At 44.6% G+C, this 24,592-nt stretch overlaps 1 protein-coding gene across 1 annotated transcript in view; it reads right to left on the bottom strand.

Annotated features, from left to right (window-relative positions):
* NET1 (neuroepithelial cell transforming 1) overlaps positions 1-14,570 on the bottom strand; it is a 54,006-nt gene extending 39,436 nt beyond the window's left edge. The window contains exon 1 of the mRNA XM_027783698.2: positions 14,389-14,570. Coding sequence (XP_027639499.1) covers positions 14,389-14,522 — 134 coding nt within the window. The 5' untranslated portion in view covers positions 14,523-14,570. The remainder of the gene's footprint in view (positions 1-14,388) is intronic.
* Between the last annotated feature and the right edge of the window lie 10,022 nt (positions 14,571-24,592).

Below are 24,592 nucleotides of genomic sequence, written 5' to 3' on the forward strand. Positions count from 1 at the left end.
CCAAGTGGTCAATTTATTATAAATACTAGGCTCAGAGCAGGAGTGCAATGTTAACACCCAGGTTGTATCTTGGGCCGATGTGGAAGGAAAAAGGCTGTTTACCAATCCAGCGGTGACACCTAGAGGGAGAGGATTTCATTGCGTGCTTGGCAGCTCCTGAAGGGACTGAGAAAATTAGAAAGCTCTGCCTGATCCAGCAGTGGCTCTGGAGTCCCATATTTCATACTCTCGAGTTCCCTCTGTGCGCTTCAGGAGCACAGGAGAACACAGCAAGAAGAAAGCTCCTGGCGGCAACGGTGCTCCAGGAAGACACACGAAAAAGATGGGGGAGAAAAAAGGAGAAGCCTGAGCCTCTTCCAAATGGCACTGGGAGGTCTTCCCAGGAGCTCTCCTGCTACATGCCCACCCCTCACACTGCAGGAAGAATAAAGTATTTTGCACAGCAGCATCAGCAAATCATGCTCAGCCACCTCTGGTATCATAACCCAGGAGAGCCCAGGCCCCCAGCATCAAGTAAGCCTGTTCATGGCTTTCCTAACAGACCTTACCTCTATTCCTGACTCAAGCACCTGATCTCCACAGCATTTTTTTTTTTTAAAAACCCTCTCTCTCTCTCAACTTTGCACATCATGAATGAACTGTTACACCTCAGCCATGAAGGTGGGGAGAAAAAGACATCAGAGAATCCAAGCACAAGCCAGCTCCGTAGGAAATCAGGCTGCATTATTGTCTGTGCTTGGGACTGCTTGCTAAAACATGCAGGAAACTTTAGCCAAGGTTGTTCCTACTCCTCCACATAAGGTGGGGCCCACCCGAATTTGCAATTCTAACTACATTATTGGCATTATGCCTTTTTTTGCTGTTGTTGAAGTCTGCATTTTCTTTGGCTTCACCAAAGTTAAAGATCAAGAATAAAGGTAACAGCGAGCCAGCCAAATGTAGCAGGGGTGGTGCTCACAGCACAAAGCCTGTAAGACTCTGGCTGCACAGATATACTTTACACCCCTCTTCAGGGTACAAACACTTCTTTTGGAGAAGTTATGGACAAGCATGGGGTCCCGCTCAAGGAACAAATTGCCTTGTCCACCTTGGATCTGTCCAAACATCTGACACTTAGGTCTGAAATAACCTGTGCTTTTTTCCTCCCTGTTAAGACTACTGGGACGGCCTCTGTCCTTGCTTTAATTTTTGGGAAGACTTCAAAAGTAACCCTAAATAAAATTGCTTGAGGAGGGCAAGGCACCGGGAAGTCAAGGCCTGTGATCAAACCTGCCTTCCTGTCCATTTGCAGGTAAAGTTGAAGGTTTGGTCAGATAATTGCTTACAATTATGTCAACACATTTAATAAGGTACTTCCCCTCTCACCAGGATGTGGTAACTGTGGGACCACCAAGTGCATGGCACCACAGAGTTAGGCAGCTTTGCTGGCAACCTGCAATTTCAGGTGCGGCAAAACTCAAGAATAGTTTAAGGGATGAGGTACCCCAGCTGAAACAACGAAGCTGCAAGTTTTAAACAGTTCAAAGAACAAGGTATGTATTTTGGCATGTGAATACTACACGAAACTGCAGCTGCTTTCCAGGGATCACTGAAATTTGGCCTGCAGAATAAAAAAGCTGGGAAGCAAGGAAGATGTACAGCTAGGAAGACAAACTTAACCATGTAAAATCCTATTTGGAAGCAAATTGCAGACCTTCACTTGCCATTTTCTCCAGCTCACTGGGTATCTTAATAGTGTGATACGGTTTAGTTTTGAAGATTAATCCAATTCCTCAGCTCATGTCTGCAGCCTTTGTGTTCAGGGCTTGTTGGGGGTGACTAAGTCATGCTTGAATGGGGCACTGCCCACACAAGGCTGTGAAGACATGCACAAGGTAAAGTGGTGGTTGTCTGCTAAGGACATGCTCCTACCATATTTACTGAAGGCCCAGTCCTCCATGGCACTCCACTGCATGAAGTATTTTTTCCATTAGGATGCAAAGCAGAAATCTTTCAGCAACAGCCATCCCAGTCGCTTGGATAAGCTCTGTGGAAGATGGCACACTGGCCAACTCACTGTAGGACCTGGTCTTGCAAGACAAAACTCCATTCAGGAAGAGCTTAGGTGATAATACTAATTACCAAGCCAAATTCAAATCTAATGACCTACCTAAAGTCTTTTTCAGGATCCAGTGGATGAATTTTCCTGGAGTATTTTATATTTATATTCAACTGCTAGTCTTGGTTAGCAGATGAAGTAATTCCTGCACTTGTTTACATTTCAGATTTTTAGAAGGCACTTCAACCACAGCAGCAAAAGTTTCAGGGTACCAGCTTCACTATTATGGACACCCACACTAAATAGAAACCCATATTACACAAATTACACAAGAGACACTATTTTCAAGAACAGCTCCAATGCAAACATGAATAGTCATTAGTTGTGAGCAGAATTTTGAAATTTAAGAAAGAATTCAGTGAATTCTAAATGCTTACATCTTTTAACTCGCAAAAAGCGGCCAAACATTGCCATTGTAAAAGGAATACAAGTATTCAAATTCCATCAGTTTCCCTGGGAATTGTCCATATAGAGTTTACATACTGTTTAATCTTCAGCTGACTTACACTAGGGGAAAAGGCTTTTCCATCCTCATAAACTGCTTTACCTCAGCATCATCACCAGCTGTTTCCTCCCCACTTATGAATTATTTTTCAGAGAAACTTTCATACAACCATTTTGTTTCTCTCACTCTATTGCTTCCCAGCATTTGTTCATCTCACTATCACAGTCCTTTCTGGGAAGAGTTCTTCCTTCCACATATTCTTGTCAGGATTGCCCTATTACTGCTTTCCTTTCTCAGGCATTTCAAAACTTTAAGTTTCATTGCTGCAGTGGCTTGACATTCACCAGAAACAACATGTTTCCTGCTGTTTCTTCAGAGCAACACCACAGATGACAGCAGATTTACATCTGATGCAAAAATTAAAGTGTAAAGTATACTGGCAGATCTGATAGGAAAGAAAGAATTGTGAGGGAAAGGGAAAAAAAGAGAGAAGACAAGAAGTGACATTAGCCAACTGATAGCAGAGCTAGAAAACAAGCATTAATGTTAGAGATTAATTTTTTCCAGTATCCAGAGAGGAAATCCTTGCAAGTCAGCCAAGATGGGAAGTTTCCGTTGACGGGCACTTGAAATTAATACGTTGTACAAAGCAGTCCAAGGTAAAATCCTGGAATGCTATGGTAAAACCTGTGAATTTACTGGGAATTCCACCAACAGTTTCAATGAGGTAATATTTTTATTTATGCATTGCTTTTAAATCTTAGCTATGTTTTAAAAGAAATGCATTGCTGAAAAGTCCAACAAGAAAGGATTTGCAAATCAGGAAATCAAACAGTAACAACAACTTCTCAGTACAACCAATGTCCCTAAGAAATTTGGTGGTTCTAGGTCTGTTCAAGATATAGAGTTGTAAGATCTAAACTCTTTCACCAGCATACCTCCCTGATGTACTTTCATAAGCTCCCAGACTGCACTTGCTTACTACCACAGACAGCAACAGCCACTACAACTGCCAAAAGATACCATTTCCATAGTTATGAACTCAAGCAATATATAAATAAATATATTTTAAAATCAGTTACCCTCAACTGTCTTTCTCCAAGTCTTCAGCAAAGATGAGATCCTATTTAGGGATCCTTCATTTATAAAATTATGTTATTAAGCTTTTAAATCAGTGCTTTTTCATTATCTACAGAAAGGTTCACAAGTTATCTGCAGACACTAGACACGCACACAAAAATGCTCTAAGCCATTTCTCTAAACTTTTAATACATGTGGACCTAGACAACTGCTTATCATATTCCTATGTCCTGGATTAGGCAAAGACTGAGTACATCTTTTTTTCAGGCAGTAAGTTTGCCTACAGCTTATCCTGAGGACTTTAAAAAAAGATATTGGTAAAATAACCCCTAATATTTTAATAAGCTAAATCCAAGAATATTACCCTCCTGAATATATGAGGAAGGCCAAGAAGTATTATGCATTTCTCTTGTGCTACTGTATTAAAAGAAACTGCTTCTGTGAAGTGAAAGACAGCTTGGCAGATTTATTACTTCATAAGAGCTGAAGAGGACTTTAGTGTAGGACATCTACTTTGCCAGTTCTGAAAAATGGTTTAAGGCATTTGCTCACATACTTTCACCAGTAAATGGTTCCCAAAAAAAGTCAAGCCCATTTTCAAACCCTAATGGGTCAGGTTTTACTTGGCATAACTTTGGCAAGACAAAGAGCTGCCCAGAAAACTGAAACCAAAAGAAATTACGCAAAAGCTTCCTAATACAACAGAAACTGAAAGCCTTGACATCTGGTATGATGTCAAATGTGAATAGTGCACATTTAGCTCAGTAGGAACAGTAACAGTGCAAATACTTGAAGTACACAGTTCTGACATTTGGAAAGTTTGACCCAACAGTGGAAGCTGAAGATGTCCCACAAGTTCTCTGTTGGTGGAACAACAGCAGTTTCATTCTTCTCCCATCAGACATGTGAATGCCTCTTCTTCAGCTTGCACAAGCTTCTCCTCCTCACTTCCTACGCCTTTATTTTCTCCAGTCTTCCCTTTCACAAACATACCTGGGTCTACCTCTGCAGAAGGCTGCCACAGTGCTACAGCTCTTCGCTTTCTCAAACCTACTCACATTTCCAACCCCCCTTTGCAGAATATCACACATTAAAGCCTACCCATGTGACAGGCAATTCTGCAGGTTAACAGCAATTTTGCCCTCCTGACATGCCCACCACTCCATTAAACATAAACAAAGCAGAAGAGCTTTAAGGCTGTCAGTTTTCCTTACCCCCTTCAGTAATTTCCTTAGCTATGTTTACCAGAGATAATGCTCCCTCCTTACACAATGATCACAGGCAGCCTTACAGAGTGCTTTGAGATGTCTCTAGCAGGCACACCAAGAGCAGCATGAGGTTTGCTGGCTACCACCTGGAAACCTGCATGCCAGCATGTGAGAAAGAATGAGAGGTAATTTGATAATTAGAAGCCTTATGTGTCCACCTGGGCAGGAAAAGATTTTTGAAAGCAGTCTTTACATTTTTCATCTCTTCTCCAATTTAGACAAGGAAAAAGAAAACTTGTCAATAAATTAGTTTTCCAGTTATTTTCAATCTGAGCTCCTGAAAACACTCCTGAAGCAAAACCAGGAGTTTAAATCCTTTCAAAATATTAAGGGCAAGCAAAGGGAGATGGTGGGATGTTTCAAATTCAACAGTTTCAAGGCTTTTTTGTGAAGCTAGGGCAGTCAAGGAAGCAGTCACACCTTGAGTCTGTGCTGTTTTTACGTCCACTCGGCATGATGGAAAGCACCAAAGCACCAGGATGCTGATCTGAAGCCCTGTCTCCACATTCCCAGATAGTTAGAGCTCAGGTTTTTACAACTCCTTTTTATTCAGTACAGATGCAAGTTATGTTTCTGGAGTTGAGCAGAGGATTAAATCCGTAAACTCAGGGTTTTTTTTCCTTCACAGCTTACACTTTTCTTTAACCCATAGGCTGTTCTTATCTAAACTTGTTGAACTTGAGGTCTAATTGGTAGCAGCGTACATGGTACATCCAGGCTGCCTCTGGTAGTGCAGTACAAGTTCAAGAGGCAAGATAACTTTGGTATGACTTGGACCTCACGCTTATGCATATGTCAAAATCTTATTGTTATGGTAAAAAGAAAAGTCTGTCAGGAACAGATGTAACCCTTCCCTACAGCTAAACTCTGCTCACTGCTTGAATAAGGTAGACCTGTCTCTGATTTAACACTTGTCCCTTATGCTTACTAAAGTTAGGGAAACTACTGCACGCTTCTTTGGCAAACCACTACAAAAATAGTTTCCTAGTCTTCCATATTAACCACATTGTTCCTCTCTGCATCCTCCAGCCCTCTTTGGAGGATCCATCTTTTTCTGTAGCCTTGCATGTATTTGCTTAATTTCAAAGCTACTCACAACACATCCACTGTTACCCTCAAAGAAGCCTGTGCCTGCCACCAGGACTTAGAAGGAAGGCTTCTTTCTGCTGTTCTTGAATAGCTGAACTCTGGTATTTTCCAGCATAGTCTCAGACTACCTGCTCTCTACAGTATCTAATACAGTCATTCTCCCATCCCTTTCAAATTCTCCTGTTTTTATGTTCCCTTGCCTGCCTTTACCTGTTATCTCTTGTATTACAGATGCAAGATTCCACCCTTCAAGAAAGGAATCTTTACATTCAGTTTCCTCTGATTGCACAGGATATAGTCAAGACAGGCAGAGTGTCCTCCCAAAATTAAGATAACTGAAGTAGATGCCTGGATAGTCTCTCACTTGCATGATTTCAGTAAAATGATTCTCCTTGTCTGGAGTCAGTCAGTCCTTCCACTGGCCAGATCAGCAGGAGGATTTGTTGCTTTTTCTTGGCCTTTCCCTCCAAAGGCAGCAAGGCCCATTTCATAAAGCTCTTCACATATTAATCTTTCTATAAGACCGACAGTGCCATTGATTTTTATCTTTTCAAAGCAGATTCCAGGAGATCAGTGATCATAACCAGCAGCTGTTAAATTTGCTGAAGGGATCTGGAAGTGTGTGTAGTCTGCAGTAAGAGGGCACAAAGCAGACATTTTGTAGACTCTATTGCACTGTTGCTTGCAATTGCAGGAAACACCTCTGTGCTCTATTCCTATCCAATTAGGAGATGTAGGTGTTAACATAATTTGTTATTTTAGAAAGAATATTTTAATAATCTGCCTCAGATGTCAGGAGAGTGATACCAATCTCTCCTGCAAGTGCATTTGGTTAAGGGCTTTGGTTTTTTTATTAACTACTGCAGCTACTCAATTAAAAAAAAAAAAATCACGACAGGGAGGAGGTGGTCTTCTCCCCATCACACTGAACCACATCATTGCTATGGGCTCATACCACCCTTTGCCCAATTTATTGGTCAGAAGAGACAGCTAGAGTTAAGAACATCCCTAACTGTAGAAAAGATATCTTCAGCACACACAAAGATTACCTCATTGGGTGCAAAAGCACTGAAGGGCTCATTCTTACTAGCATCAAGGGACCATGTTTACAGGAAAGATGCTATCCTTATCTTTTGACTTGCAGGACTGAAGTTGGCTAGGCTCAGCAGTAATATCCTACTTCATCCAGTGTAGGTTACTTATCTGAAGGGAGCATTCTGCAAGGCATCTGTGATGAGCTTGCCCTGAAAATATTAATTGAAGCAGTAATAGCTAGGCTTAAGCAATTGGATGTTAAGGATAATGATTTGTGAGTGAAGATAATTATTTGGTAAGTGTAGCATGACTTCTATTTTACAAGACAATAACAAGCAGGCTATCATCAGCATATAGTAATTAAGAGACTTGTGTTACCCAAAATCAACATTCACACAGAGGGATGTTGAGAGGGCTGAAAGGTTTTCATAGGTTTTAACAACTGGCTGGTAGCACTTGCCACGTAGGTTGGGAAAGCAGCAGTACCATGCTTTAGAAAAGACACGTTCTGAATAATTTTACAGGTATTCTTCCTCCTACTCTCATCTCATCTTCCCTATGAGAAACTTCATTCCAAGTGTCTCAAACTACCGAGAAACAGCACACTACACAGCAAGCACATTGGGGGTGCAAGAATGTGCCACAGGCCCTACCAATATTTCATAGATACTTGTTTAGAGGCCACCAAAAAGTACATGAAGCGTATGCTTCACCTTGTTTTATTAACTCTGCCTGTGTTTTAACATATTTTGCACATCCTAACAAGAAAACTGAGAACTATTTCCAGAGCTGTGCAGCTGACTAGTCAGGTATGTTCACACCTTCTTTGACCCTTGTAGGTACGAGACAGTTCCCTTGCACCAATAGTAGTTAATAGGTGACCAGTAACATCAGGATTACATTACAGTTTGCTGGATTTTAATAACCCTCTGACACTCAAAGTGTAGGGAAAGATGACCTTAAAATAGTACTAGCTATTTAACTGAAACACAGTCTATGGAGGCAGAAAATATAATGTCACAAGAACACTGTATCAGTGTAAAGCCACTCAGTTTTAGGGGTATTTTGTTTCAAGCCAGTTGCTGAATCATTGTGGGGTTCTTGTGCAAAGAACAGCTGAGGAGAAACACAAAACACAAACGCACCCTTAAAAGCCCCAAACCCTTATTTGATTTTTATGAACAATTGCTGAAGCATCAGCATGCTCTTACAGTAACTTCAGGCCAAAATATGGTCACACAATTTAGGCTACTATGGCTACTGCAGCGTTACTTGTCTCCTGTGAGCTGCGTGTTTGAGGCCCATGGAAGGACAACTGATTGAAGTGGTTGCATATATACCTACCGTGCCTGAACACATTCAGACACAGACAGCTTGCTTTTGGAATAAAAACCAGTGGTAATAGAAGAGCCTCTAGACATTTTCTGAAAGCTACACTGTAGCTTCCAATTATGTTCAAGTCAAGCATTTTAATAGCTACCTTCTTCAGTGGAGTAAAAGTTTCCATTTGTGCTAACTTTGATGTGATAATAGGAAAGAAAAGTGTGTGTTTGCACTCTTCATTACTATTTTACCAGCCCAAGAAAGTCTGATGGAATATAGGCTTTAATCACAACAAAGATCAAAAGGAAACAAACATTCATTTCAGAAAAGCTGTAATTAGGAGAAGAAAGGAAAGAAAGAGCCATCATCATCAAAAACACTTTGCCTTCACAAGTGCTAGGTCACTGGTCAACAAACAATTGCCTTTCAGTAGGATAAATGTGTAAAGCGAATAAATAAAAGCCAATTGAAGAGTTTACTGCAGATTGCAGAACAGTGGTGGTCAGTGGGTGATCAGGGAAGATTTTTGAAAAGCTTTTTTTGTTTGTTTAATATGTAAACATATAATTCAGGAAGGACTCTCTTCAGATGCTTCCTTAGACCCCATCCTTCTCCTGCGTGGACAAACAGCTTCTTCGCTCCCATTTCTGCTACAGAAACAAACCTCTTGACAAACCTCCTGCCCAGGCTGCAGTGAAGGGTCTTGCTTCACATTACACATCTCCAGTGTGACTGCACGGTGCCATCAAAAAAGGTTATCTTTCCCCCTTCCTCCCGGCCACATCCCTGCAAGCCTAATTCAGTAATCATCTGGTCATAGGGAAAGGTGGTTCAACTGCTGATTAAGTGCAAAACTTAGCTTTTTTTGGGGGGGGGTACTGGTTCAACAGAAAACTAACTACCCAGTTCATCCTGCAGCCAAACAGTGACTGGGACTGCTGCAAGGAAAGCAGCAGGAACAGAGCTGGTTTGGGGAACCCGGAACCCACCTTTGGCAGCTGGTCAGTTGCACTGTGACAAAACACAAAACCAGACTCTCAGCTCTTCTCCAACACCTGCTACTCTACAGAGCTCCTTTGTCAGCCCAATCCGTTGATCACACCAGACAGAAGCTGTCCTTGCTTTCTCAAGTCAACACTGGTCAGCCTGCTTCAGACCAGCTTTTGCTCAGGGAATTACCATGACACCACCCTTGCTTGCACAATTTGACAACTGAGAAACTTTTCCACCTTCCACCCTAATGTGACTTAAATAGAAACCACTAGTTTCTTTTCATCCTTCCATACAAAGTCAGCCAGTTAATTGAGATTAATCTCATTTGAATAACTACTGAGAAGTGACAGTTACAATTAAAATATTTACAAGAACATGAATATGTACAATCAACTGTGATCCTCTTTCCTTCCCACTGCAGATAGCTTGTCTCAAAGCAACACGTCACTGTCTCTTGTTCAGAACTGCACTGTCTTCATGAGGTCTGGGACCCCAGGTGCCAAGCAAGTAACAACAGATCACAAAACAGGCACAACATCACATGCGAGTCATAGCATTAGTGGTTGAAAAGAACTGTGGCTCTGTACTACCAAAGATGCAGACACTCAAGAAGGGCAGTATGAGATAGGGCTTTTATTAGATGTGTGACTTGACAGCCCATCTCTGTCCTCAAAAGCTCAGCACAGCAGTACTCCAGCCCTGCACGATCGTCTCCAGGTGCCTCTGAAATATAAAAGCTACAGAATGTTTCTAGATATCTGAGAGAAAAGTTGACTCTGGATAAAGATTAAAAAAATTTGGCAAGCTCCAGGCTTGCCTGGAGTTGGATGGTACCTGTCTTCTCCCAGTGGTGTGCTGGGCCATCCCAGCTGGAGGGAGCTCCTCCAGAGCCACCCTCCAACACTGGCTCACACAGCTTGGCAAAAGATGTATGCAAGATGCAAGTTGGGGTTAGATAGCGTGTCTGGGGCAGGAGAGAGGATCTGATGTTTTATGTAAGTGTGTTACCTCAGAAGAGATAACATGCCCCTGAGCTGTCAGCTTCACCTGGATTCACCTTGAGACTAGATAAACTATGAAGCTGGGAACAAGATTACAAAGCAAACAAAACCAAAAGCAAAGTTTCCTTTATCTGTCCCAGAAACCTACCTGCAATTTATTTTGGTCGTCTTCTAGCTGCCAGAGCTGGGGGCACAAGGTTCAGAGAAACTCATCCAGCAACTAGTAATGCTGTCTGATTCTGGGTCAAAAACTAGCTGGCAACAGAGAGAATGCATTCTTGGTAAACCCATCCCTCACTCCCCCTTCAGGGCTGCTCTTTGGGCACACTCTATAGCTTCCTCTCCCTTTGTTCAACTGAGCAACCACCTCTCATGTTTATACCTTAAACCTGAATCACATTGCTGTGCGAGAGTTACAGTGGTATTGCCAATGGGGGAAAGGGATGAATGGAAAATTATAAGATGTTAAAGCAGCCCCCAGTCTAGAGCTATTGGAGGAAACATTCACTGTTCATAACTGTGTGAAGTCACTGTCTCTAGCATGCTATCAACTGTCTCCTCCCTTTTTAGATACAGCTCTGGGATTACATAGACAAGAGACTGACTACAAATACTCTGTCCAAACCACATCCCTTCACACCTCCCCAACCACATACCCATCTTTTGGAAGCATCAGGAATTCTCTAGCATCACAGAAGTGAAACATAATGCTTCCTATGAAAGTCAAACTAATACTTAAAAAACCTCACTGAAACAGTGGATTTGAGACTACTCAGGAATGTTGTAGCCATGAAAGTCTAATGGTACAAAAGCAAGGCAGGGTCTGCAAGAGGACATGTCTAACGAAAGATATTACCTCGTCCTCAAAGATTGCTGAATGTATTTAGTGCATTCAACAGAGACTCCCAGAGGCTTCAGGCCTGCAACTGGAGCTCCATTTCTGCCCAGACAGATACCTGACTAAAAGCAGGCTGGCGGGCAGAGGATTCCCTCCTCCAGGGTCAGGTTACAGGGCTGGAGACAAGAGCTTTTTCCTGCATGTGTACACACACTCACAAGGTTAAAGCAAATTAACAGTGAGACTGAGGTAATTTATTGTGCATGTTTAAATATATTTATGTTCTAGTGCAAGAGTGCTAACTTAGGAAGTAGTGGCCTTTGCTGAAGTGTCCTGTGTGGCTCTCCTGGAGGCCTAGCTGAATTCAACCACCCCAGCTTGTGGATTTTCTGTTCAGAGTAGCCCTGTGCAGCAGGCTGGCTGTTCAGACCACAAACACAGCGCAAACAGTTGGAACTCTTGCCTGTCCTAGCCTAGAGACTCAAGTACTGATCCTGCCTGCAACAAGTGGATAGATGTACTCACCATTATCAAGGGGAAGAAGTCACACACTAACATATACCAGCCCTACAAGTTAAACTGGCTTAAAGCCCTACAAGGTTAGACTGGCAGCTGGACTCGTGAACACAAGACACAGATTTTGCACAGTTGGCTAAAGCAGTTTAAAAAACCCCCAACACCCCAACTAACACCCCCCCCCCCAGTTGCTTCCAGGTTGTTTTGTGTTTGTTTGGCTTTTTTTTTTAAACAACCAACCAACTGTCCCTCTGTCCTAGTTTGCCAGTTGCCCAACAGCTGAACTAGGCATTAAACAATTTGAATTCTGTTATTAGTGGTTTATAGCAAGATGGTTGGCTCTGCATTACTTAGGGTGGCAAAAACACAGCAAGCAGGTCAAATGATGCCAGTCAGTACTTGTGAGACCCCATCTGGATACTAGGTCCAGCTTTGCTTCCCAGTACAAGAAACATCAACAACTGGAGCACATCCAGCCCACAGCAAACAAGACTGTGTTGGGGCTGGAGCACAGGACGAACAAGACTGAGAGCAGGTCCACTCAGCCTAGGTGAGAGAAGGCAGAGGAGAATCTAACTGCTGACTACAGCTATCTAAAAAGGGAATAGAGAGAAGACAGAGACAGACCCTTCTTGGGCACACACAACAGAATGAAAGGAGGCAACACGCACAAGCTGCAGCAAGGATAATTTCCATTAGCTCAAAGGAAAAATATTCCCCCCCCCACAATGAGTGTGGTCAAACTCTGGAACAGGGACCCAGAGAGGTAAGAAAATCTCTGTCCTTTGTGGTTTCTGAAGCCTGCCCAGCCAATGCTCTGAGCAATCTGACAAATTTGAAGTTGGCCTTGCTTTGAGCAGGTGTTGGACTGAAGACTTCCCAGAACTCACTTCCAGTTAAACTCTTCTATTATTCTATAAGCAAGCCTCAAGCCAGCGACTTCTTTAATTGCTCTGCCTACATCACAAGACCACATCTAGGTGCTGAGCTGGCATCATCTTGCTAGTGAGTCTCCACACAAAGGTTTAATGCATGCATGTCTTATCTGCATAAACTCCTTTCCCAGTTTTATCACAATTTCCCTGGGCCTCTCCACACAGACAAGCCTCACAAAGGAATGTGCGACCATCCCAGAAACTGAGCCAGTGTGTTTCATCAACTCATCAAATCACTGAAGTCTTCAATTATGCTATGCTTTTCAAGTACGGTAATTAGGGAGCTACAATTTGATATTCAGGATGATAGTGCAGCATGTTTCTAAGAAAACATTTATTTTTAAAATTTCATTAAAAAGTTCTGCCATCCAGAATGGTTACTAAAACCAGCCATTACGAAAACCAAGCTCATCAGTGTTTACCTTGCTTTGCTTTAAGTCACCCAATAAAGAACATGCACTCCAGTCCATGGGCAATTTCACTAGGTTTCAAAACAAGGGACTGCCCCAGTCACCTTCCTCTCACTCATTCCCATGGCACAAATGAAGCTGGAAGAAAAGCACGAGCACTTCTCAACACTCCAACCCAAGCAGCTGCCAAGTTGGGATGCAAAGGGCTGCAGTCCCGCATCAGGCACAAAGAACCAGGGCAGCGAGGAAGAGATCACATCTAGGAGTGAACCTCTGCCCAAATACAGCAGCTGGAGGTAGAAACTGTGCTGAGGTAACTAAAGCCACATTTGTCAGAAATGGGTGGTTTCTCCATCACCTGCACACCTGGAGAAATCACTTCCTAACCCTGAAGGCAACAGAAAACAGAAGCCTCTGCTGATCAATCTGGGTTTGTCTAGATATGAGTCAGCAGGAGATGATTCACTCAGGGGTCAGCTTCTGATAGGGCAGGAGCTCCTTATAAACACATACAGGTAACTTTTTTTGGGTCAACACATAAACTGATCTTCAGGTTAACTTAAGTAGTAACAGTTTCTTTCACTGTGTGGTCTTGGAAAAGCATCCCGAGTTCAACATATCAAAATAACAGTAATAGATGGTATACACAGGGATTTAAAAATCAGAGTAAAAGCCAGGACTGACGCTGGAGCTGAGAAGGGTCTCTCCATGCCCAGGAGAGGGAGTTGATCTGCTGTTAGGGCCTGCAGAGATCCTGGAGGCTCAGCCAATCGCTCCAGGGGACGTTAAAGACACCCCACCATTACGGGACAGGAACAGACAGGAAAACTGGTTATGGCCTGAGGAATGCCCCTCCCCAGCTCCTACCATACAAGATGGGGTGTTGATGAACCCCTCACCTAATTATAGGAGACACGTTCACCTTATAAGTCAGGGGCGGAAGCCTGCCGGGGGTGTCCTCCGTTATAGAACATAGAGGGAGGCATCCCCTACGATCTGGGTTGAGCGTGTGTGTGTGTGTTAAGTGTCTGTCTCATAAGAAGGCAGGGGGCCCCCCACAGCCTGCAGGAGAGGAATTCTCCTTATGACTTAGGAAGGGAGTCCCGTACAACCGCAAGGAGGGAATATCCCTTGTAAGACAGGAGGGTGAGGGCTCCCCCACGGCCTGCCGGGGGTCTCCCTTTAGAAGACAGGAGGGAGCAGCGTCCTCTGCAGGCTGAAAGGAGCCCCCCGCCTTGTAAGCCAGGGGAATGGTGGGGTCCCCCTTCGCGGGGCGCGCACGAGCCAGGGGGAACCGTGTGCTACTGGCAGGGCTCCAGCCTCTGACGGGGGAACGGGGAGAGATCGCGGCTCCTACCGGTTGCAGGAGGCTGCCGAGGCGGTCACCGCGGGGGTGCTGTTCGCCGGGGGCGAGTGGCTGGCGCATGTCCCGGCACTGGCCTTGCCTCGTCTCAGCCGAGAGGGCTTCTGGCCAACAGGCTCTGCCTCCATGGCTACACGTCGTACCAGGGAAGGGAGAAGGCGGGGACTAGCCAAGCCGCACCGCTTCCGCTCGGCGGAAAATGGCGACAGTAGTACCGGCAGCAGCGAACCGGCGGTTTGAAAATGGCGGCGGTAGCGGCAGAGGCCAATCAGCGCGGCGGGCGGGGCGCGTGGCCAGGAGGCACGAGGGCGCCGCTCTGACGGAAGCGGGCCGGCCGGGGGAGGGGGGGACGAAGAGCGCAGCGCCCCCTACTGCCCCGCGCGAGGGAGGTCCCCGGCTGGCGGGAAACTGAGGCACGGAGCCGTTGTGACCGGCCATCGCCGGCCTGCTCCGTCCCGGCCAACGCTATGCTTCCTTTCCTCCCGTCCTCCCTCCTTCCCTTCAGTATTTTTTCCGCAAAGAATGCAAGGCCAGCACCCCACGGCCCCGGGAAGGGGAGCAATGTCCTCATCCCCATGAGGGAGTTGGAAATCAACAAGACGTTGTTGGAGAAACAACTTAAAAATCTTAAAAAATTTACCTCAGACACCCCCCTCAAAACACACACGGGCAATTTAAATGGGGTGTGACTTTGGGGGTGTCCCCTGGGTGTAGGCATGGGGCTGAGTCGGCGGCTTCCCTCACAGAGCATCCTGCCCGCACCCCTGGCCCTTTCCCATCTCGCTTTTAAGGGGCTTTCCCTCTCCCGGGATGACACGGGATGTGCCTGGACCAAACCATCCCTGTGAGGCATCACGAAGCCATGCAAAGGAAAAAGGTGGGACTTTCGACTCCTGCTCCCTGGTGTGGAGAGGGCGAGATCTGTCTCACCACAGCCACGTCTCGGCATGAGACCACTGTGTAAACCATTTGCAGTGGGGTCTTCACTTCTGATAGTGCTAGAGAAAAGCAGACACCTTGGCGCGACAGGCGTTGACTAGCAAACCCCAGAAACTCTGCCTTGAAAAGCCATCAGGAGCCCTCATGGTTCCTCCCATCCCACTTGGAGTTAAGTGGTGCTTTGAGCAAGACACTGGGTGAACGGTTAGACACATTCAAGTGAAGGTATCAGTTGGAAACATGTCCCACTTGGCTGAGATTTTGATTTTCCTCCATTTCAGCCCTTTCCCTCTTTGGAAAGTGGCTGTCATGGAGGGGATGGGGTCTCTCCCCTCATGGGGTGGCAGCCCTGGCTGTTCCTGTAAGAGGGGGTGGGTTATGATTTATAATTGCTTATAAATTGGAAGTATCTCTGGATACTTCTGGATACTGGAGCACAAATCTGCCTTTAGATCAGACAGTTTTGGCAGAAAGATCTCCCTTTTTAACAATGCTGGCACTCCAGGAAGCTATGCTGGAATAGCCTTTTACAGTTAGTTGATCATGTTCATTTCAATCACAGGTTGATCTCAACTTCTGTGTAGCAGTTGGATGAAATTCTTTGAAATCCATTAAAACCCCCACATATGCACAAGGTATTCGACTGACTTGGCTGTATTTTAATAATGAATCAGAAATTGATTCTTCAGAGATACTAAAAAACAAATCTAGCTTTTGAAGTGGAACCTGTGGCTTGATTTGGAGAAGTAGATGCCCCCTCTTTAAGCTGAAAGTAGCAGCCTGCCAAAAGGCTTAACATAACCATATGCGAGACAAAGATTTGAAGGTTTTAGAAAGAAGTTGTACTTCTATTTTGAAATATACTGTTGGGATGGGAAAAAGAATAAGCATACCCAATACACCAGGCTTGCTCTCAGCAGTGTGCCAGAGGAGTCAGACTCAGCACTGATATTATGCCAAAGCAAAGGGAATTATTTTGCTTATTTTATTCCAGTGCAGACTTAACATGACAAAACTGTTAAGTTTCTATTTTTGTTCAAATCTAAACTAGATTTAGCAACTTGTATTGCCTCACTTGGTATTTAATTTATATTGGCTTATAGTTACTGATAGACATTCAGTATGCTTCAGACATTCATACACTTCATCTCTACCAATCAAATTCTTTCACGTCTTTCCAGTCCTCCTTCACAGCTGCCTCCTACCTCAGTGACCTCCCCTGCTCAGCTGGACCCTGGTTTCTGCAACAGCCGTCCACAAACTGGTGTCCTCCTGCTTTTGAAAAGCTTCCTGTCTTTTCAAAAAAAGACCTCCTGTTTTTTGCATTCTGCAGTGACCGCAGCTGCATCCCTGAGCACTGTATCCCCCTCAGTACAGCAGGCAGTGAGCCACAGACTTATCAAATTACTTTTCCATGCAGTTGGAGAACTCAGTACAGACATCGCTGATCTGAGAAGTGCTTGTGGTGGGCCTTCTCTGCTGCAACTATAGATAGGTAGGTCATGAGTGCAAAGCATATCCAAGGATGTGGTCACCAGATGTGACTCTCTTGGTGAAGTCAATACTGAAGGCTCTGTTAAACCAAGGATGTGATGGGAGAGGACACCGTCCTATCAGCAGGTACAAGTGGGATGCTGGGTATCCAAGTTGTGGTTAGTGATATCATAGATCTATGACCTGGCCTTCTTGTCTCCTGTGGAGTCCAAGTGTCCCAGGGTGGGCTGGGAGGTCAGTGTGGAGCTGCCTCTGGAAGCTGGCAAGTCTCCCTGTCTTCAAGTCGATTTGCAGAGCTACAGCTTAGATCTGAATGACCAGAAGGCAATAGAAGGCGTTCCAAGAAACTGGTACAGAGGAGCATTCAATCCAAATGTAGATTTTTGAAGGCCACACTTCATTTGGAGTCAATCACGATTGCACTGAGCTGTGGCCAGGCTAGGGAGGGAAATGCACCCTGAAATCTGAACTTGAGCAGAGCCAGGTCTGCCTTATTATCAACTCTTTTGCACCCACCTGTCTTTGCTTTTCAGTTACATGTTCAAGACAAAGTCTCCATCCATCTTCAAGCAGCAGAAGCATGACAGAACTCAGGTTGCCTCTGCTCTGCACTCACCGAGCTTCATCTGCCATTTTGGAAGTTTCATCAATCAGTGTCCAAATCCAACATTACCTTCCCAGGGGTGCAGCAGTCCCAGATTGTTGGCAGCATCTCCCTTCCCATTGACATGGGGTTCACTGTAAAAGTAGAACAGTGGACACCAATCTGAATTTCAGCCATAATGAAATATGTTTGCTGGAGACTGTAGTAAAAAGGAGGTCAGGTGGCAGAGGAAAGAGAGGAGCAGAGCAAGGAGTAGACTGAAAATCAGAGCAACTGTTACCTTTCTATACGAGGGTCTTAGGTCTTTATATTAAATTAATTTACATTACAGTGAGTCCCCTACAACTCATATCCAACTTGAACTCATATCCACAGTAGTCACAGGATCTGTTGAACAGTGAAAGACAAAGGGGAACCTCAAAGTATGTGCCACAGCTCAGAAGAGGGAAGAACCTCGCTGTAAGAAACAGGATTTCTGGTGCAAACATTTTAGGAAAGCTAAGAAGCCAGTCAAGCTCAGGGATCCATTGCATGTGTCTTGTAATCCTCTTGATTAGGTTTCCCCCGATTTTTGGTATCTCTCCAGTGACTGTGGGCTCTGGAGCTAAATGGATGCTCTGGACAGCTACCCCTCAGTCCTCTCTCACTAATGAAGGACCCAGAGGAGCTTATTGATTTGCTTGATTATGGGAGTGGGGCCTTGTAGTTGGACCCCATGTTTGAGGCAGTACTGCACTGTCCATCTGCACACCACTCTGTCTGGCAGAGATGGAAAAGCAGAACCCCTGAGTAGGACCAGGGAAGAGGCAAACCAAGACACTGTGAAAGAAACCTTTTCACAGTTCCCATTCCCTGCTGAGGGGCAGTAGCAACCACAATGATTTCATCAGAGGAGCCAGAGGCTGCACAAGAAAATCCTTCCTGACACTAAGGAGATCCTGTTTCTGACACGTTCCTCTCTCGCTCTGCTGTATGGCAGAGCCTACCAGACTGGAGACATCGTGCCCAAGGGGATCCCCAGCTTCTCGTCACAGGCAGCTATGAGGGCAAGCACTGGGCAGGAAGGGTACATGACTGCCAATCAGCACATGAGCAAGAGTCTTCAGCTAGACACGCCAGCCTCACCCTATGTCTTCTTCCCCTCACTTATGCATGAGACTTAGCAGCTGCATAGCCCTGCTACTTGTGCAGTTTATGCGCTCACCAGAGCTTGGAATTTTAATAAGCATAAGTTGATTTAGGATGCTATATAAAGATATTATCTCAAAGTCAGGCATTTAGCTCAACACTGGTTGGTGTGCTCTTTGGTGATGGTCAGGACAGAAGCTTTGCCTTGCTTCAGGCTACATCCTGACTTTATGGCTGAGTCCCTGGTAGTATCTGAGGCTGTTTGCACCACCGAGGCTGTGTTTGAGGCTGTTTACACCACTGAAGATGGACTTGGGCAGCCCAATGCCCATCAAAGGCAAATAATGGTTCAAGGTTATGTCCATATAGTATCTGTGGGATCTCATGAGTGGTACACAATTAGAATTACTGACAAGGCACAGCCTTTCAGGGGCTTGCTAAGAGGGTGGTGAGAATCCCACTGATGCTACAGCACCTACCTGCTTGCAAGTGCTGTCAAGGGTTTGCAAAACAGTTTCACTACATTTTCGGAAGGTCGTGGTGCTCCAGGAGAAATCTTGAGTTTGAGCTATGCTCCATTCTGCATCTTCAAGACCAGAAAATATTTTGCTCAAAGGAGGGCTTTTGCCTGCTAGGCTTTCTTCTCCCCACTCTCAGCAAGGAGTAGTAGAGACTCTATTGACCTAAATGTCTGTCTTGTTAGGACTATTCCCTTTTGGAAAGATTTTTTGGATTAGGCAGGGGATTAGTAACACATGCGTTAAAGCCTTGTGGTTCTCAAACAAGCAGACTTAATTAGGCAAATATTAAAGCACACCTCATTGACACCAATCTCTTTCAGGATTCAAAGCATCAAGTTATTTTGTAGAATTTTATACATTTGGCAATGTTGCTCTTTTAAGCACTTACACTACTTCGAAAGTAGTCATCTGGAGGATTCGAGGCAGCTTAGACATTTATAGTGCTATAAAACCTTAGGCCATAAATTGCACATGATTAGCGTGTGTGTCACCATCAGTATTCAGAGCCATTAAAAAAAAACCCCAAAACCAAAACACCAACCTGTCTTGTATTTTCATCTAGAAAAAACCCCCTAGAAAATAAGTAAAACTACATGAAAATCGCTCTTGCATTCCAGGTAGTCAGCAGGCATTAAGTTTGATAATGCATGTGGTTCACAGCCACGACAGAAACTCTGCCAAGTGACACAATGAACTCATGAAAGGTTTCACATCTCTTCCACGAGGCTTACGAGATACCCAAGCTGGCCAAACTGCTGCTGTAAGCCTCAAGTGATGCATTTCTCAATGGTTGCACGCCATGCAGAATTGACTCCCTTTAGAGAGAGAGAAAAAGAAAAAAAGCAAAAGCAAATCAGTTTGGATAATCCAAGTCACTCTGCTCTTCTGTTTTCACTCCTTGCACCTTCTACAAACATTACAGTTGGACCTCACTTGTGTTTTGTCTTAGCCAGAGAGCTGACCAATATAAAAAAGCCAGCACAGCCCTACGTGTATTTTTACAATGCATTGCAACCTTCAGAAGATGAAGGAAAAAGTGGTTTGCTTTTACAACTTTGAAATGATTGTTTATGTAGGCTTAATGACAGCATGTATCATTGTCAGAGATTTGGGACCATTACAAAAGCCCTGTGAACTGCAAGTAATCAGAATTGTCAGTCATCTATGAGGTTTGTCTGTGGCGATGGGAAAGGCTCTTGCTCAAAACTTCTTCGCACAGCTCAGCACAGCAGGGGAACAGGTCTCTAGCTACAACACCCTTTTGACACTGCTATGAATTTACTTTCAGCAGCTCCAAAACAATGCTTTTCCATAAGGGAGCAGAGAAATGTGCAGGAATGAGAAGATCCCGTGAAGCCAAGAACAGCCTGGACACTCAAATGTGTCTACCTACCTTTTCCAGCCATGCAACTGATCCCTGTACTCCACACATTTAAATTAATCCAAATAATTCAAATTAAGCCTCAGTGTTCAAGCCTAATTCTTCTAAAGCACTTGATGCAAAGATTCAATTTTCAACCCCACTAAAGGCTGTGTTGGTACTCTGACATTAAACATGAACGGAAGCACTAAGGCTGAACTCTTAAACGGGTCATGAATTTGGTAAGAACCTTTCTAATCCTGTCTTTGCTCTAGATGCTTCCCATGCACAGACAGGTGGGAGTGAAAAGTCCCTCTGAGAAGGGCCCTTTGTAGAGGGTCACTAATGAGTTGAATCAATGCTGAAATGCACCAGGCAGTTCCATGGTGAGGACTAACAGCAACGCCCTAGTGAATGATGGGGATTCTGGCTCAGTCTCTTTGATTAAAACAAAAACTTGCAAGACTGGTAGTAGGGTTGCATACCAAGACAGCAGAGAGCTTCTAGGATTTTTTGCAGAACAAGGTAACATCACTTTATTGGCAGAGAGAAAGACACGACTCAGTTTCTTCAACAAGCTTGTGCACATACACACTCTCTTGACCGATGAGATGGTTTCAGCTTTGTAGACAGGGAAATGCAAGAGAGAGATCAAGAAAAAAAAAAAAGGGTATTGGAAAGATGAAAACAAGTCACACAGCAGTAAGTTAGTTACCTGGAGTCCTGCTGAATAAATTGAAATTAGAAGTGCCTGTGAGCTGACACTAATGTTGGACAATATTCAGGGGCACGAGACAAACTGATGGCAGGGAAATGCATTGAGAATTATTGAGTATGTAGAAACCATGTGCAGTTCGGCAAGTCCCTGAACTGAATAAAAATCAGGGGAGAGACTTCAGGGGGTGTGTTGTATACATTTTCCCAGCCCGTTACGCTTCTCCAAGCAGCTGCTGGTGACCACAGTTGGGAGCAGGGCACTGGGTGGTAAACCTTTGCCTGACACAGCCACCCTGAAACTCATTAAAGTCCATCTTTCTTCAAATTACTATAGAAGAAAGCTTTTCCTTAAAGCATTTACCTCATTACTCCAAAGACAATTAAAAGGAGAAGAGTAGAAATAACCCTTTGCAACTGGAGAATAGATAATATATCCTTGCACACTCACTATTTCTATAGCCTAACCCCACCACAAAGAAGTCTGTACCCCACAGCTGGTTCCTATCTGCTTTAGGGAATGCAGAGGAGAAGCACAGCTGTGCAGACACAAATAAAGAGATGGTGCTTTCTCCACCCTTGGTTACAGGAATAGCTTTGAGGCAGAGCTGGTTGGGGGAATTCTGCTGGAACTATGTTCTGCTGAAATATGCATTTCCACTCCCATTGAGCCGTCAACCAGAATGGGATAAGTCTGCCAGTGTTTTATTTGGAAAGAAAAATGAGGGGAGTAGGGGAGAAATTGGATTGTCAAAACATCCCATCCTGATAGCCTTGAAATGAAAGCCTTGAAATGGGTTTTAATCACTTTTTGCTGTAACTTTTTGCATTATGATAGAGAATGCCAAAAGTTCCTACTGATGCCGAATGCTTCTTTTGACAGTACTGTATTAGTAATTTACTTTTGTGGCAAGTTTAATTCTTTTTTTTTTTTTTTTTGTGAGTGTATCTGAATGGATCCCCCTGCATCTAAGTTGTTCTACTGTCTGACACCACAAGGACGTGTTTGGAGATGGAGTTTGGCTGAAACTAAATCTGTACATTAGGGGAGGGGTAAGAAACCTTATAAGCAAAGCAAGTGGAATTGCCCCTGCTTGCATCCTTTACATGCATGAAGCAGAAAGGGCTGACACCAAGGAGCAGTATAAAAACAAACCGTGCATGGACAGAAACACACAGTGAAATGCTAAGATATGCAGGCTCATGCTCAGATAAATCATCCCTTGTTATCAGTAACAGATGCCTAAGCTGAGGTTGGGGCCTCACTGCATGATAGATAAAGGACAACCGCTATCACGAGCAGTGCTTCAAAGTCAGCCCTGGCAAACCTAAATTAGGGTAACAGTGGACTGATGCCTCCCTACAAGGAGAAGCAGGGGTATCCAGAGGAGTAGTTGGCCCATCAATAAGTGGGTGCCCCTTGGGAGGTTCCTCATTTGCTCATCAGTCATGAAGCTGAAGGCCACACAAAAATTTGCAGGGCCAACATGTGATGGCCACCAAAGCTCCTGAGGGTCACAACAAACTTGTGAGATATGTGCTCACTGCCATCTGAGCTTTGGGAACCACTGGCACGCACCAAGTTTCTCCCCTGTCAGAGGCTTGTTATTGGATAGTGGTGTTACATGAGGTGAGCCCAGGTTTGCCTAGGTCACTGGGGAGTTCCCATTAATGATGTTAGTGGCTTTATGCTTCTGGAGGACAGCAGAGGCAGATGGAGACCTGCTGTGGAATGGAATCTGGCAGTTCAGGCTGAAGTGGAGGATGGAGATCTCTAGGACTGTTGTTCTGCATATTCGGCCAGCACTGAATTCACTTGAAAAGACAACAACTGCCGTCAGGGGGATGAGGGTGTGGAAAGCTGGCAACTTGTACTTCCCAGAAAAAGGCATAATGAGAGCTAGTGGCTGGAAGCCGATGCTAGGGAAATTCACATGTGAAACAGGGAGCAAATTTAACTAGGTGAACAATTAAACATGGGAGCAAATTATTTCACAAATTGTGGATTTTGGAACTACATGAATCACTATCTTTTCAGTTCAATCAACAAGCCAAAAATACAAAAAAATTCCACATTTGTCTCTGCCTGAAGCGAAGTGAGATTTTTCCCTCCTCTTTTTCCTGCTTCAGCAATACCAACAATTAATATTGAATTAAATATTTTCTCTTCCCAGGGCCAAAATATTTTGATTCCATGGGGGCACCTCAAACAAAAGCAAGTGATAGGCCTGAAGGATAACATATAAGTGCCATTCTCCAAAGTGGCACAGGAAACCCAGTGCCTTCTCTCTTCCTCAGCAGCCTGGTGAGTCAAGTGCTTGCCCAGAGCATGGCCACAGATCACTTCTCCCTTCCATCTCAGGACACTCAGCCAGCATGTTTTGGGACACCACCCACATCCTCGTGGGTAAGGATTTGCTTCACAGAGGCGAACAGCAGCTGGTGCCAGACCACATGGAGGGGACAGCAACAGGAAGACCAGGGAGGGCGAGGAGGCAATATTTAGGATGTGGGAGTGGGAAGAAGGAGGCAGCAGCTGTGAGGTCTGGCTATAAAAAGGCTCGGAGCTGCAACAGCAGGTCCTCTGTGGGGGGTGGTCTCTGTCCTTCTCGTCAGTGTTCTAAATATGTCTTGGAGCTGAGATTGCAGGCAGGTTGTCTCTGTCACCATCAGACTATAGCAATCTTCTCTTTTGCTTTCCATTTCCCAAGAAGGACAGAAATCAGACCCCAAAATTTTTTACTTGGGTTTACCAAAACCACATAATTTCACGAATAAATGCTTTATGCTCTGAACTCCTCGAGTTCCTCATTTTCTCTTTTCTTATTGAGGAACAGATGCCTCTTAGAAAGAGAAGACCTTGTCTGACTGGCAGGCTTGGTGCACACATTTTGGTAAGATCTTGGTTAAGCCAGAAATAAATAGCTTCTCTATACTCAGAGGCCACCTTTATTCCCAGCAGATATTTGGAGGCCACAACGGTGGCAGCAGTGTTTGCATGATGCTCTATCTAACAAAAGAACCTCGCCTGACCCAATTATGGTTGAATTCCCTCACTTCCAAAACAGGCAGAGCTGTGTGCCCAACCTGCTTGGCTTGAATTCCCTAAATCCATGGCATAGCCCCAAGCAGGAGCTGGGTAATGCTCCCATCTCCCCTCAGAGGCAGAGGTTGGGATGAACATGCTGGTGGAGGAGAGATGTTCACATAGGTGGCTTCCTCTTGCAGGTCAGCTTATGTCTTTGTCCACCAAGGCTGCAGTCTTGTCCCCATGCCTCAGTAGAGCTGGGGGTTGAATACCCTCCATGCTCCAGGCTCAGCTGACTCAGCTAAGCCCATACACAGTACTGACAGTACAAAGGGAAATAAAGCTTCTCTAAAGATATTTACCCTTTGTCTGGGAATGTTCTTACAATCAGGTTGCTGCATACAGGTCCT

The sequence above is a fragment of the Falco peregrinus genome, chromosome 6, assembly GCF_023634155.1.
Source record: "Falco peregrinus isolate bFalPer1 chromosome 6, bFalPer1.pri, whole genome shotgun sequence".
Classification (NCBI taxonomy): domain Eukaryota; kingdom Metazoa; phylum Chordata; class Aves; order Falconiformes; family Falconidae; genus Falco; species Falco peregrinus.